At 43.5% G+C, this 14,677-nt stretch overlaps 1 protein-coding gene across 1 annotated transcript; it reads left to right on the top strand.

Moving 5' to 3' along the window:
- Window positions 1-6,251: 6,251 nt before the first annotated feature.
- Window positions 6,252-14,310, top strand: snw1 (SNW domain containing 1; the record flags this gene model as incomplete). The annotated part of the gene is made up of 14 exons (XM_084483635.1): window positions 6,252-6,313; window positions 6,777-6,930; window positions 7,144-7,305; window positions 7,564-7,659; window positions 7,975-8,081; window positions 8,356-8,460; window positions 8,622-8,691; window positions 8,920-8,985; window positions 9,082-9,198; window positions 9,545-9,686; window positions 10,252-10,354; window positions 11,477-11,594; window positions 12,348-12,511; window positions 13,228-14,310. 14 exons carry the CDS (start codon window positions 6,252-6,254, stop codon window positions 13,421-13,423), a joined length of 1,662 nt encoding a protein of 553 aa, XP_084339761.1. The 3' UTR covers window positions 13,424-14,310.
- Window positions 14,311-14,677: the final 367 nt, after the last annotated feature.

Here is a 14,677-nt window from a genome sequence, read left to right as displayed (position 1 = left end):
TTTCACATTAAAATGTACCATCAGCTATCTATAGCCTATAAGCCTGCAATCTCCCACGATGCCATATGCAATTTAGGCGACTCCAAATGGGGTCCCGACCACAAGTTTGGGAAGTAACCCCCAGAGAGAGGGGGGAAAAGGGGTGAGCAGATGCTGGAGAGATTGTGGCAGGAGGAGGTGAAGAGTGGATGAGTCAATGGGGAAATACCCCCGCACCCCCACACACCAAGGAGGAGGTGATGACTGCATGAAGCAACGCTATGATATTCACCTGATAGTGGTTAGAGGGCACACCTGCTTGTGTTAAAACAGGGACAGGATTATGCCAAGTTCTATCAGTTCATAGGGGCATGTAGTCTATTGGGCATGCCTGGGAGTTGTGCGCATGCATGGAGCGTGCGTGTGTGCTATCGTATGCATACGATGTGTCCCAGACCCTATTTCAAGATTGCTCCTGGATCGAGCTGAAAAGTAAGCTAGGCAAAGGAAATGGGAATCTGAGTTGCAGTGTGACACTGAATAATACATGTTTCAGCAAAAAAAGAAGAAACAAGAACAGAGGTTTCACATTCAGGGACATCAAAAGATTTACTAGATTGTTTTTGTCATACCTTCTCCTTGCTCCAAAGTCCTCCTCTCGCATTGTGATACGTGTTAACAGCACTTTAGCATGGTAGCTTGAGGGCTACAACTTATGTTACACTATTAGAATAAGTTCTGCAAGGCTGTGGCGTAACAACATTTCATGTGTTGTTATCTTGCCTACTGTGATATTACCATTACTTGTATTCTGGGCCTGTCTGATTTTGTTTAAGTTAAGCATATGTCCAATGTATGCAATGCAATGTCACATTTACATTTACATTTAGGGCATTTAGCAGACGCTTTTATCCAAAGCGACTTACAATAAGTACATTTGTCATAAGAAGTGAAACAATATATCGCCGTCGGTACAATAAAGATGTTCATAGAACCAAGTGCAAGTACTAACAATCGCCAGGCTAACCCCATTCCCCGTATACAGCAGTGATAGCTAGCTACTGCAGATGCTACACAACTAAGTACATGCTAACATGCATGCACAACACAATTAAGTACATGCTACACAATTAAGTACAAGCATCACAAGCATCGCATCAGAATCCGTGTATAACCTTCCCGCCAAAACAGAGACACGATAAACTATTTTGCAAACATCAACGGAGCTCGACTGGGTTCCACTTGCCAAAACACTCGGACCTTCACGCAGGGGTCAAGCTTAAAGCTGGAACGATGATACCTTTAACTGGCACTCGCTATCAGCGACCATCATCTAGGAACATGAGATTAACGGCTCCATACATCCATCTCCCAGCTTCCTCCTCAAGGTCAAAGCCGCGTTTGGACGCTGTGCTGCAGCCTGGCCGCGCCATGGGCCTGTATGGGACAAATGCAGCATGAAATGAGGGGTATCAGAAAAAAAGCGACCACTGCCGTGATCACTTGTTTACTGCGACGGTAGCACGCAGCAGGAAGGGGGAAATTGTGTAAAAACAGGGCCGACCACGTTCGTTCAGAGCATTTTAATTAGCTCACCACTCTGTTTGCTTTCTGCACAACAATATTTCCCAGAGTGACAAAGCAATTTGTGTCGATTAGAAAATGAGCGATTTCCTCCCCAGATTGGAAAAACAATGTGTTGCTGCAGTGGTGTTTAGGAGATGTTGCTTCCCCTTCATTAGCCTGCACGCAGTATGTGTTGCGCACACTGTTCAAGTATTAAGTTATCAAAGTGAGCGTATAGGAAGCATATCGGCTCCCCTGATGGCAAGATGTCCTTGAGATTGTGCGGGGGGGGGGTGAGTATGCATTAGTGTGTGTGTGTGTGTGTGTGTGTGTGTGTGTGTGTGTGTGTGTGTGTGTGTGTGTGTGTGTGTGTGCTCGTGTGTGTTAATGATTGGAACCCCACCTTTGTTAGGGCTGCCATCTAGTGGCCAACATTTCAGCCTCTTATTTACCGTTGAACATTTGATCACTTGCAATTTATTTTTTTAACTAAGTTATTGGTAGTAAACTCTTCCATAGAGGGAAAAGGTAAAAGTGAAAATAACCTTAGGGAAAAGGTTCTGATAAAAGTGAAAAATTATCTGAAACATCAATATTTTCATATATGTCAGTATTTTATGATACAAATATTGATGTTATGCCAAACTAGGCTGAAACTAAACTATGACAGCCCATAGAAATTATAAGCCAAAAATTGTACATGGATGTAGTTATGGTTGTGTGTGTGTGTGTGTGTGTGTGTGTGTGTGTGTGTGTGTGTGCACGTGTGCGTTTTCGGTAGCAGGAAGCTGCAGGCCACTGACCCAGTTCACGTTGTTTCCATCTATCATTCACTCCCCGTGAGCAGCCACAAGGCCCTCGATCTCCCCCGCCACTCACCCCCCCCCCCCCCCCCCCCCCCACCTCCTCCCCTGCTCCTGCCCCCTCCTCCCCCCAGTAATTACCTGGGAATCAGTAGGATATGAATCATTTCCGACAGGGAGGAGCCGAGCCTAGAAACAAACTCCACAACACTAGTACACACGCACACACTCAAATGCATGTGAGCCCAAACACACACATAAATGCATGCACATGCACATGCGCACACACACACACACACACACACACACACACACACACACACACACACACAGACACACACCCTACTCCCATGTAGGGTTTTGAGTGTGCTTGTATTGTTTGCATCATATTGGCATGTGAATGATTGGCTTGTGAGCAGAAAGTAAATCTTAAAACACCTGGAAAGTGGCCTGCAAAAGTACTTAGTGGCTGCTGAAAGTACTTTCGTTGTCTGTATTTTCTATCCAAATTTGTATTAAACCATAAATAATGTATTAGATGCATCTCTGTTTTCGCCTCTCTTCAAATGTGTCAAACTGAGGTTTTAGTAAGTCCCTTGTAACATGGAGTGTACAGATCGATAAGGTATTAACACACAATATGGTATTATCCACAACATCTGCAGGCTATGGTGGATCATTGTTTATTTTCCTACCAAGCCTTTCATAACTTGGGATGGGACAGCTCAATAGCAATTGATGCATTTACCCACCAGCTCATTACACTATAAATGTATTTCCTGCAGTCACGAGCCAACCGCTGAATCTGATAATCACCGTGCTGAATGTGTCTAGCTCTCTGCTGGCCCTCATCAATTCTCTCTCTCTCTCTCTCTCTCTCTCTCTCTCTCTCTCTCTCTCTCTCTCTCTCTCTCTCTCTCTCTCTCTCTCTCGCTCTCTCTCTCCCTCCGTCCCTCTCTCCACCTCTCTTCAGTTTATTTGTATAACCGTTCTACCACATATGCACCTTCCTATGCATTTCTTATGCTTGTTGTATGCAGCTTTGATTGACACCATGTAGTCAGATCCAATACATGTCATTTTGCTCAAAGACACCTACAGGTAGACTGCAAACAATGAGGTTCAAACCCGGAACCAAGGTAGAACAGAAAAAAATCGTCCTTGTTGCGATGCCCTGACTCCAACTATGCAGTTGACTGCCATAAATACATATAAATACAATATCTAACAAATTAAACAACTAATCATGGTTTCCAAGTCATGTAGCTTGAGGGCGCACTCACACTAGGCAAAGTTGCCCTGTACCGTACTCAAGTACGATTCCCCCCCCCCCCCCCCACTGTGCCGCTGGCCTGTGCGGCACAGTGGGGGCTGGCCTGTGCTCACACTAGGTCTATCTCAACTGGGCCTGAGTATGGTTGCCTCTTGTACATATAGGTTGCATATCTGTGCGTGTCGGCTCATTAGCATCTGTGCCCTGGCCTGAGCACACCTCCCAAAGTGTACTGAGGCCACGGAATTGAACTGTACTTGAGTACAGATGGCGTGCTCACACTAGCCAAACGATCTAGACTTTAGGGGGCAAACGTACTCGGGCACAATACAGATGACCTAGTGTGAGTGCACCCATACTCTTCACGCTGGCCATTTGCTTGTTTTTGATAACCTTGGCTTAGCTCAGGAGGTAGAGCAGGTTGACTTAACCGGAAGGTTTCTAGTTCGATCCCCGGCTCCTCCTAGTGTCGATGCGTGCCTGAGCGAGACACTTAACCCTAACTGCTTCTGAAGAGCTGGCTGTGGCCTTGGTTGACTCCGCTGTCTGTGTGTATTAATCATTGTAAGTTGTTTTGGATAAAAGCGTCTGCTAAATGCCCTAAATGTAAATGTAATAACCTTTCAGAAGAAGCACATAGCTTATATTTTGGTTGTGTCTTTAATATTGATTGTGTGCTTTGGATTGATTAGGCCTCACCTGTAAGTTGCTTTGCATAAAAGTGTCCGCTAAAAGACCAAACGTTAAAGTATTCAGTGAAGGCAACATCCCCACACTTCATAGGATGTAGTCTCTCAATGGAGAATGGCCATGGAGGGTTTTCGTTTCATTCTTGAACGCTTACTAAGAATTGAAGTAGATTGAGGTAAGATAGGTTCAATAACAAGAAAGAAACATAAAGAAAGAAGGGGAAAATAAAGAATGGGACAACCATAATCCAAAAGTATTTTAATATTCCTCCTATATCCCATAAAACCTACAGGAGCATTTTCTAATTATATTCCATTTCAAACTCACCCAAATCACATTTTTGCAAAGGAGCTTCAATTTGTTTCCCATAATCCTTTGCTGCGGTATTAATAATGACATTCTGCCCCCATTGTATCTGAGCACTGCCCCAACGGGTTATTTCAGCCCTTTGTACTAGTGCTCGGTGATAGAACTCCGTTTGGAGAAAGCCAATGCATGAGCCCGGCAAGTCTTAACACAGAAGAGAAAAAGAAGGAGCAATATGAACTATATTTACCCAAGAGAGGCCTGGATCAAGTGAGAACTTGGCAGAGAGTGGAACGGACAATGGCTCCCACAGTTACATAAGCAATGGGCTATTCATCACTGCCATTCTGCTAACTAACAGGCAAAGAGAGGAAGGAATCCATTGTGGAAGAGTATGCCTTGACTGACCTCTATCGTGGCCTTGACACTTGTGAGTGGGAGAGAAGAGGAACTGCTTACACTAAGCTGTGGGCTATGGCTAAAATGGAGGATGCAGCACAATTAAGTAGGAAACTAAAAGTATACAACATTTGGGTAACAATAGTTCAGCAATGGGAGGATTTTTTTCCCCATAAAATAACCTTTTCACAATAGGAATAACACAGGTAGTTCATAACATTAGTTATTGGTCCGCTAAATTAATATTAATATTATTAATATTATTAATATTATAATATTATTTATGATTAAGATCGTCACGCTAATAAAAACAAATAAACCGCTAATAAAAACAAAGAGTGTTCACGTGTAGTAGGCCTATACTAAAACAATTATTCACCTCAGGCTCCGTGAATAGTGAGGAATAGATTAATCCCCATTATGCTCATTATCCATAAAAGTTCGCCTGTATTCTTGTGTATGTTTACAGGCCACGCAATAAATCATTTTGGGATGAACATACAGATAACTAAGTGCTTTTTAAGTACTTTTTCAGCCGATTTTCATGCATTTCAAGATAGACTTTGCGCCTCTATTTGCACACTCAACAGTAAAACATGGGAGTAGTGTGAGTGCATGGGCGTGTTTGTGCGTGTATGAGTGTGCGCATGTTTGTGTGTGTTTTGTTTTGACTGCATGTATGGGTACATGTGTTCGTGTGCAAAAAGAGAGTTCTGTAAAATCCTAAATCAACGTAAATATACCCTGACTTATGAAAACGTGTGGGTGTTTCCATTCTCCATGACGACAAATAATGTCATGCTGAATTACTAAACAAATAAGCATTACTACTCACATAATAATTAACATGCCAATGCGCCATATGCTTCCAAAACTGAGGTGGTCGTTGCTACATGACGCGATGTACAGCCACAATTATTGAGCAGGCTGGGGCTGCGATAGAATAAAACTAACCTAAAGTTAGTAGGCCTAATTAAAAAAAAGACATTAGGTATAAAAAGTGAATTAATGTTAGTGAAACTAAAACTATAGGAACAGTAAGTTAGGGTTTACGCCACTATTGTCGATCTGTGAAAATTACCCTAAAACCATATTATATATATATTTTTATATTTTTATTTTTTTTCCCCCCAGAAAATCGGTACGATTCGGTTTTATTAAATTCTTTAGTTATATTGTTTGCTGTTCCATTCTATTATATTCTATACAGTGCTGCGCTGTCTCAACGCTACTCTATGACCCGTGGTGCGCATGCTCAGTTCCTGGCTAGGGAAGAAAGGAAAATGTCGCTTTCGAGGTAAGTCCGTCTGACAAAGCCCTACTTGCATTTGAAAGTGGTTTGAATGTGTATGTTGTTTTTGAATGCGTAGTATGGTCTTTTATGCGACATATAAGTGTATCGCAAAGGGAAATGTATACGGTGTCTTGTGAGATAGTGAAAAACTACCATCTGTGCTTAGCGCCGGCTAACGTTGCTAGTAAACACGGCGAACGTAGCATGCTAGCATAGCAGTTGCCCTGTAAAGCTTTTCAACTTCATGTATGATGCAATCAAACGGGCATTTCACTGACACAATGGTTGCTATCAGATATATCGTCATCGATCTATCGATATATCGTCATATGTGGGTGTTTGTATTTGTAGTTTTATGTTATAAAGGGAAATACAACGGGTTAGCTAGGCCGCATAGCCAGTCAGATATTCTACATGTGTCTGCTGGAGCTGAAGTTCACTCCCGGGATGTATTGAATTCCTACAGCTTTTTACCCGCGCCGACCCAGCTGTCGCAGGACCAGTTGGAGGCGGAAGAGAGACTCCGGGCAAAGAAGTCGTACTCGACCGTCGTGGTATCTTCTCGCAATGAACCCCCGCCATACGAGCACCGAAAGGGCTGGGTGCCTCGTGCACTTGAGGTAAGCATGACACTAACTGCCCAGCAGTATTTACTGTACAGTGCCTTTGTGAGGTATAGATTTAAGATGAAATAAACCTATTTTTTTGTTAAAAACCAATACCTTAGTATATCCGTTTCATTGTGGAAATCGTTTAGCTTTGTCAATATTATTTCTTCCACTTCTTCTTACACCCACATACTGTCTTGCTTGCTGCCATCTGTGTTTGCGTAGGACTTTGGAGATGGAGGTGCTTTTCCAGAGATCCATGTGGCCCAGTTTCCCCTGGAGATGGGCAGGAAGAAGAAGACGTCCAATGCCCTTGCTGTGCAGGTGGACGCCGAAGGGAAGATCAAATATGATTCCATCGCCAGACAAGGACAGGGAAAGGATAAGGTAAGCCATTGTATGAACAGTGTGTGTTATATGTGAAGTACAGATTTAGTACACACAGTGAATACTGTGGCGGAAAACATGCATACATTCGTGTTTGGCTAATTTTCTATTCTATTTCTATTCAAAATCTTAAATATGCATCCATTCATATTGAGCAGATTTTTATTTATTTTTAAGAACTGATTTTGTAACAATGTAGCCAGTCTCGGCTTTGCATCTGTGGATTACTAACTTGCTTCCCCATCTCTACGTGTGTAGGTGGTCTTCAGTAAATACACAGACCTGCTTCCCAAGGAGGTCCTGAACGATGATGCCCCAGAGCTCCAGCGGCCGGATGAGGAGGCTGTCAAGGAGGTAAATCCTAGAGCTGTTTGTGGATGTGGCTTCTGGTATTTGGAAGGAACCTGATCCCAGCCAATTTGATTGTATCTGGTTGATGTTAATCAGATTTAATTGATCTGAAATGGTTTGGAATTTATTTATTTATTTATTTTATGGCATATTCATATTGAAGTAGTTGGAGTGATTGTCAAACATTCTGTCGAGAGGTACTACTGAAATAAATTGCCTTGGATAAAGTTGTTTGTTCAACGCTTATAGTAATACTTTGAGACCAATTATGAAAACATGAATCCCTAAACATATTGTGTGTATGTTCTCCATCTCCAGCTGACGGATAAGACGCGCGCTGCCCTGGACAAACAAGTATCTCAGAAGATCGCTGCTGCAATGCCTGTGAGAGCCGCAGACAAACAGGCTCCTGCCCAGTACATCAGGTACATAACAATACATGACACCCATTCAGCCAGGCATTTGGATACAGCCAGAGCACTGTGGTTTGCTATAGCTGTCCAAAAACGTGACCCATCATCTGTGACCATGCATTTGAACTACTACATTCACTACATTAAACAAATGTGTGGATCTTCAATTCATACATTTATTTTATTTCTATTTTATTTAATTTTTTATGGTCATTTGTGTAATGTGCATTTGGTATCAAAAGGTTATATCTGGCTACAACTTTTTGGTAATTTCCTCTACTTGCAGATACACTCCATCTCAGCAAGGAGTGGCCTTCAACTCGGGGGCAAAGCAGAGGGTCATCCGCATGGTGGAGATGCAGAAGGACCCAATGGAGCCCCCCAGATTCAAGTATGTATATAACTCCTCTGCCCCACTCCATTAACTAGGTCTGAATTGTATGCATGTAACTTAATATCAAAGTCTGCCTGCTTTACACTATGAATAAACAGTTTAATAAGTGGCTGTTACCAATTGAGATTTATGTGGTGTTTGTTTTTTGTGTCCTTCAGGATCAATAAGAAGATTCCCAGGGGTCCCCCCTCTCCCCCGGCCCCTGTTCTGCATTCCCCAAGCAGGAAGGTACGATTCACAATTTAATCTATTCATTTTTATTCAAAAGCGCTGTGAGTTGGCTACAAATTGTAGGATACATTTTAGACGATAAGGGAATTGATCATGGTGTAGTCGTTTTTGTTTTTTCCATACCATTTTTTCTGAATCGCCTTACCAGGTGATCGAAATTGATGCCATTGGTCCAAAATTTGATGCCATGACATGTTTGGTGACCAACTCCTTCCCCTTCTTTAGATGACAGTCAAGGAGCAACAGGAGTGGAAGATTCCTCCCTGCATCTCCAACTGGAAGAACGCCAAGGTACTGTTACAACAGCTGTCTCAAAATGGGCGCTTGGCTTTCAAAACAATCTAATAATTGTGAATTTTAAATCTGTGGTTTGTTTGTTTTCTTCAGGGGTACACCATCCCCCTGGATAAGCGTCTGGCTGCTGATGGCCGAGGTCTTCAGACCGTTCACATCAACGAGAACTTCGCCAAGCTCGCTGAGGCGCTCTACATCGCTGACAGAAAGGTCATTGGCTTGGATTTAGTATTCATTCTGGGGCGCTGAGACATGTCTTTGGCAATTCGCATTTTATTAGCATTGATTTAAACACAAATGCCATTCGGTGGTTTACATGGACAGGAGTTGTATTTCAAAGATAAAAAGCAAAAGAAGGTAAAATGAATGAAAAACACAGAATATAAAAAGTGTATATATGAAGTTTGGACAGAACTCTGACTTCAACTCAAGTCAACCCTAAACTACTTTTCCTCAACTGCCATTGGAAGCATTGCATTTTGTCTTGTGCAAAGATGAATTGGCCAAAATGGATGTTTACTTGAGCTGCCTTGACTGTGGTGCTTGTTCTCCATAGGCCAGAGAGGCGGTGGAGATGCGTGCCCAGGTGGAGAAGAAGATGGCCCAGAAAGAGAAGGAGAAGAAGGAAGAGAAGCTCAGGGAGCTGGCCCAGATGGCCCGAGACCGCAGGGCTGGGATCAAAGGTCACGGAGACAAAGGTTGGTCTCAAGGTTGTGCGTGCGTGCGTGCGTGTGTGTGTGTGTGGTTAACCGTTGGGTTTAATGGAAAAGAAAATAACATTATTTTTCACACAAGCCATAAGAATGCAGATCACGTAGAAAAGGTCATTCGGGTGCATCGACACATAATCAAGTGCAAAATGCCCATTGGACGGTTTGGAAAACACTCGAATGAATTTGAATCCTGCTGTGGTTTAATGATGTCTCCACTGAATTTAATGTTCATACGCAAAAAAAACAACAGCCATCTGCTGTCTTTTTTTTTTTTTTTTGGCAACAACCATAAAATAGTTTTCTCTCCATTTAGTTCTAACCTGCTATTTCTGCCTCCTCTGCTCGTGTCGAAGCTCATGTTCATGCTCTTCTGCTAGACTTTTAACCCCAATAGCATTCTTCCTCGTCGCTCCCCTGCTGTCTTTACTTTGTTACGAGTCTTGCCCCATGCTTTCCTTCTCTAACCCTCCCGACCCTACCGTTTCCTCCTGCTTGCTACTTCTGCTGCCTCCATCTTAACTCTGTCCTCCTCCTTCCTCCCCCTCCGCAGGGGGTGAGGACACAGAGGCCAGGGAGCGCGACGAGATCCGCCATGACAGACGGAAGGAGCGGCAGCACGACAGAAACATCTCCAGGGCCGCCCCCGATAAGAGGTACTGTCTCTCAGCTAATTCACAGGGCCTGCAGGGTGGCGTTCAGTGTGAGTGTGATTTTTTTTTTTTTTTTTTTGCGATATTCACGTGGCTGCGGTTAGGGATGCAAAAAAAGAAAAGGAGAATAGTCTAAATCAGTGAGTACTCAGTTTAGGTGCTTTTTGGTGTATTTGTTATTTTTCTTTTGCAGTAGTTAATTTACACATGAAAAGTGTGTTTATCTGTATTTCATAGGGTCTAAATATTGTTTGGGGAGTACCCTGCATCGGTACCATTTAGAAATGTGATGTAGCTAGTTGGAACGCTTCGTTACTGTACTGCGTCACTCCCTCAGGACTCATTCAGACCACTTCAGTGGTTGAACTGCCCTTTTTCGCCGCAGTGCCTGAATTGCTCTGAACGAGGCCTTATTCACAGCGTGAATATCTGGGCAATATCAAAGATGAAACAGCATATGCTGTTAATAATAAAGCCTCTCAAACAGTGCATGACTGCACAACAGCAAAGGCCTTTGACTATTAAGTGATATTTCCTGCTCAAAGTTTGTCAAAACACATATCAACATAATATAAAATGTATTGTAAAATGCATACAAAAGATTTTCAGTTATCATATCTTGGTAATCCTGTATGATTTTCTTGATGAGTACTCGTTTACTCTAGTACATGTTTGCACCCCTAGTTGCGGTACACGTTGTGGCCACATTGGGGTCTGGGGGGGGGGGGGTGGAGAATTAATTTCATCCAAATGACAATTCATGCTGTCTTTCGAGTGGAGTTAACCTCCATTCCCTGTCTCTTCTGACTCTGGAATGGCGGTGGTCTTCCCAGCACAATTACACAAGATTGTTATCACTTTTTGATACCGCTGCGGGGTGAACTGCGCCCACGGTTTTGGAGGGTTTGTAGACTTTGTAAATGGAATTGAAACGGCTGACATCTGTCGGCAGTTATGTTTTTGCCGCCCTCAACCGTCCCACCGGGAACAATCTCATCTAATCTAACACATATCTTTATGTGTGGTTACAATAAAGGTTGCATTTGTGGCAAAGTAGCCGTCTCCTTGGGATTTGTCCTGCACGTTTGGTGTTGTTGTTTTTAAACGTGTGTGTTTGTTTTCCAGGTCCAAGCTGCAGAGAGACCAGGACCGAGACGTCAGTGAGCTCATCGCACTGGGTGTGCCCAACCCCCGCACCACCAGCGAGGCCCAGTACGACCAGAGACTGTTTAACCGCAACCGGGTTAGTAGAGCGCCTCCTGCAGGCTACCTGAAGTGCCGTTCCTCCTTTCCATGAACATATGGCAGTTGAACATGGGGTGCTGGTTCAGCATCTACAGCCCCATAGCTCACGTCGTTGTGAGACGATAAATATCCCATTTCCCTTTTCTCTTACGCCCTAAGCAGAAAGTACAGCCCTGCTACAATTTGTGTGATGTGATGTGTGCATTATGGGTCTTTTGGGTCATGCTAGTACAACTCTGAACGGACATTCGTGCTCAGTGTTCTTTGGGCGTAAGACTTTAGGGGCATTCAATCCATACAGCCTGTTCCACCTGGTGCTCAACCTTTGTCTCCAGTGATGGCTTCAGTATAGCTTTGGCCTCATAATGGTCAGCACAACATGGTGTTGGCCTCATGCAGATCATTTGCGTTGTTGCTATAGCACCGACATTCAGGTCAAAGTGGCTACACTGGGCAAGCCTGTTGACTGTTTTGGGCTTACATAGCATGCAAATGGCGATGTAATGGGTGGGTTTACTTGGTTATCGAGGCATGCAAATTTATCATGTGATAAATCCTTTTTTTTTCATATTTTATGTCACTAGATTAATTTGTACAAGAAGTCATTTTTTTAGTCTTGGAACCAATTGTGATTGGATCAACGGATTCTCTTTTCTTGTCTACACCCTAACCCTGTTAAGGTGTGGGGATCTTCTCAAATATATCTTGTTTTCTAATGTTTCCTACCATGTACATCTCTCTCCCCCCTCAGGGTATGGACAGCGGTTTTGCGGGCGGTGAGGATGACACGTATAATGTGTACGACCAGCCCTTCCGCAGCGGCAGAGACATGGCCCAGAACATCTACCGGCCCAGCAAGAACATCAACACGGACGCCTACGCAGACGACCTTGCAACCCTCACCAAACAAAACAGGTGTGTGTGTGTGACTAATGATTCTAAGAACATGGATTAAAAAAGCACTTTAACACTGATTATTGGATCCACCCTCATCCAACACATGGACTATTTTTGTCAGTTTCCAACAAATTTCTTATTTAAAAAGAAAATCTGAATGAATTTTTAAATCCCAGACGAAAAATCAGGGTGAGGAAGTACAGGACAGTAATGTCCGCAAATATGCTTCCGTCCAAACTAATCCAGTAGCCCAAATAGGGAGGAGCACCCCTATTTGGGCTACTGGATTAGTTTGGACGGAGGCTTATTATCATCAAACCATGTTTTCTCTTTGGGAGGTGTTGACGTCATTTCCTGATCTCCCAGCGGGCCCTGGTGTCCTTGGTTTCACACGGCCACCCTCGGCTAACAGAGCGTAGCCTGGCCCATATGTTGGCTGGCCACCAGCGCCAAGTCTGTGCCCTTCAGGAATGGCCCGTTAGTTTGCTCAATGGCATTGCTGGGGTCAGGCAGAGAAACAAAACAAGACACGTATTCTTTTAGAAATCAGACGTTTCTTTTTATCCAAATTGACTTGAGGGGTGTGGCGGCCGCATCTTGCTTCTGGCTACAGTTAAACTTTGGGGGACATTTTGGGATCAATCAGTTGGCTGGGACACCCCGTGCGCCGTCCTGTCCTTGATGTATGCGGTATGTCTCCAACTCCTGTTCTTCCCTGACCTCCCCTCCTCCAGGTTCGTGCCCGACAAGGAGTTCACCGGGGCGGACCACGCCCAGCGGCGGGAGGGACCGGTGCAGTTCGAGGAGGATCCCTTCGGTCTGGACAAGTTCTTGGAGGAGGCCAAGCAGCACGGCGGCTCCAAGAGGCCCTCCACCAGTGGGCGCTCCAACAAGGACGACTACCACGACAAGAAGCGCCGCAAGGAGTGAGAGCCAACACCGGTGCGCTGGTTCTAGCAGTGGCTGAGGCTATGCAGCGTCCCCGAGGGGCTTTGGTAGGATGGAACGGTTCTTCCAGACCGCTTTGGAGACCATGCTCGTTCCATCTGGAACGCTCTGCTGGTTGTTTTTTTTGTGTTGTTTTGGGGTTCTTCCGTTTTTGAAGGAACCCCAGACGACACAAAAGAGGCCAACAGAAAATTCAAAATGTGGTTCATTTTGAAAGAGGATGTATTGTTTTTCTGTTTTAGTTTTTGACTGTTTCTTTTACCATGGGGAGTTGCGTTTTGGTTGCTAGGCGATTGCAAGTGAGTTTACAGTAGTGGTGTTGTTGGCAGTGTGCCAGAGCTGTTTCTGCATCTCACTGTTTTACTGTTCTCTTTGTGAGCTGCAACCAATGTCAATTCAATGCCCTGTTTATATTTGGGCCATTGGGATACAACTATTTACAATTTGCTCATGTCTTTTTATTTTTAATAACCAAACCAGCCCCATACCGGAAACTATCTGGGACTGTTAATATGTACTCATTTGTTTTTAGAATTTCACCATCCCAATGCAAATATAGAAATATTTGTGATTACTGTTTTTATTTAAGCCATGAGTGTATTCGTGAAAACATTTAGCAGCCATACTTATACATACGATAGATGTGTATAGCATTCCTGTATAGCATAAATCCAGCATACCGTTCCTTACCACGATTTATATATGGTCGACGGATACAACCTCTGTTAGCGCTTGGATTTAAAGAAAAGCCCATCTCTATATTTCTTGTACAGTAAAATACATTTCCTACCATGGGAAAGAAGGTCTTTCTCTTGTGTTTTCGGTCTCAATAAACACTTGTTTTAAATAAAACGTAGTTGAACAATGAACTATTTATTCCTTCTTGTTTCTGTGCTACGGCATGGTGTTTAACTGCTTAAGTTTCATCTCCTTGTGGTGAAGGCTCTTGCTGTTATGTTGTCCATTAGCTGTGTAATTGTTCCAATGCTTCCCTGCCGCATTACAGCACACATAGTAATGTGTTCCACATACAGAGGTTTAAAGATCGAAAGATTATTCTCGGAAGCAATCAATTCCAAAAGCATGAACAGTAGCGGAAAAGAGATTTAAGCTGCAACTAAAATGAGAAGAATTCCATTAATTACAATCCATTCATTCCTGCGACGGAATAAGCAGGTCATTACAACCTCAAACAAATTAGCAAATCAGGCAAATGTGTAACTCGTAGCCAACTAC

Source organism: Micromesistius poutassou (assembly GCF_964030765.1).
Source record: "Micromesistius poutassou genome assembly, chromosome: 19".
Taxonomy (NCBI): Eukaryota; Metazoa; Chordata; class Actinopteri; order Gadiformes; family Gadidae; genus Micromesistius; species Micromesistius poutassou.
Note: the sequence above shows the minus strand (reverse complement) of the source record. Positions and strands in the feature narration are given on the sequence as shown.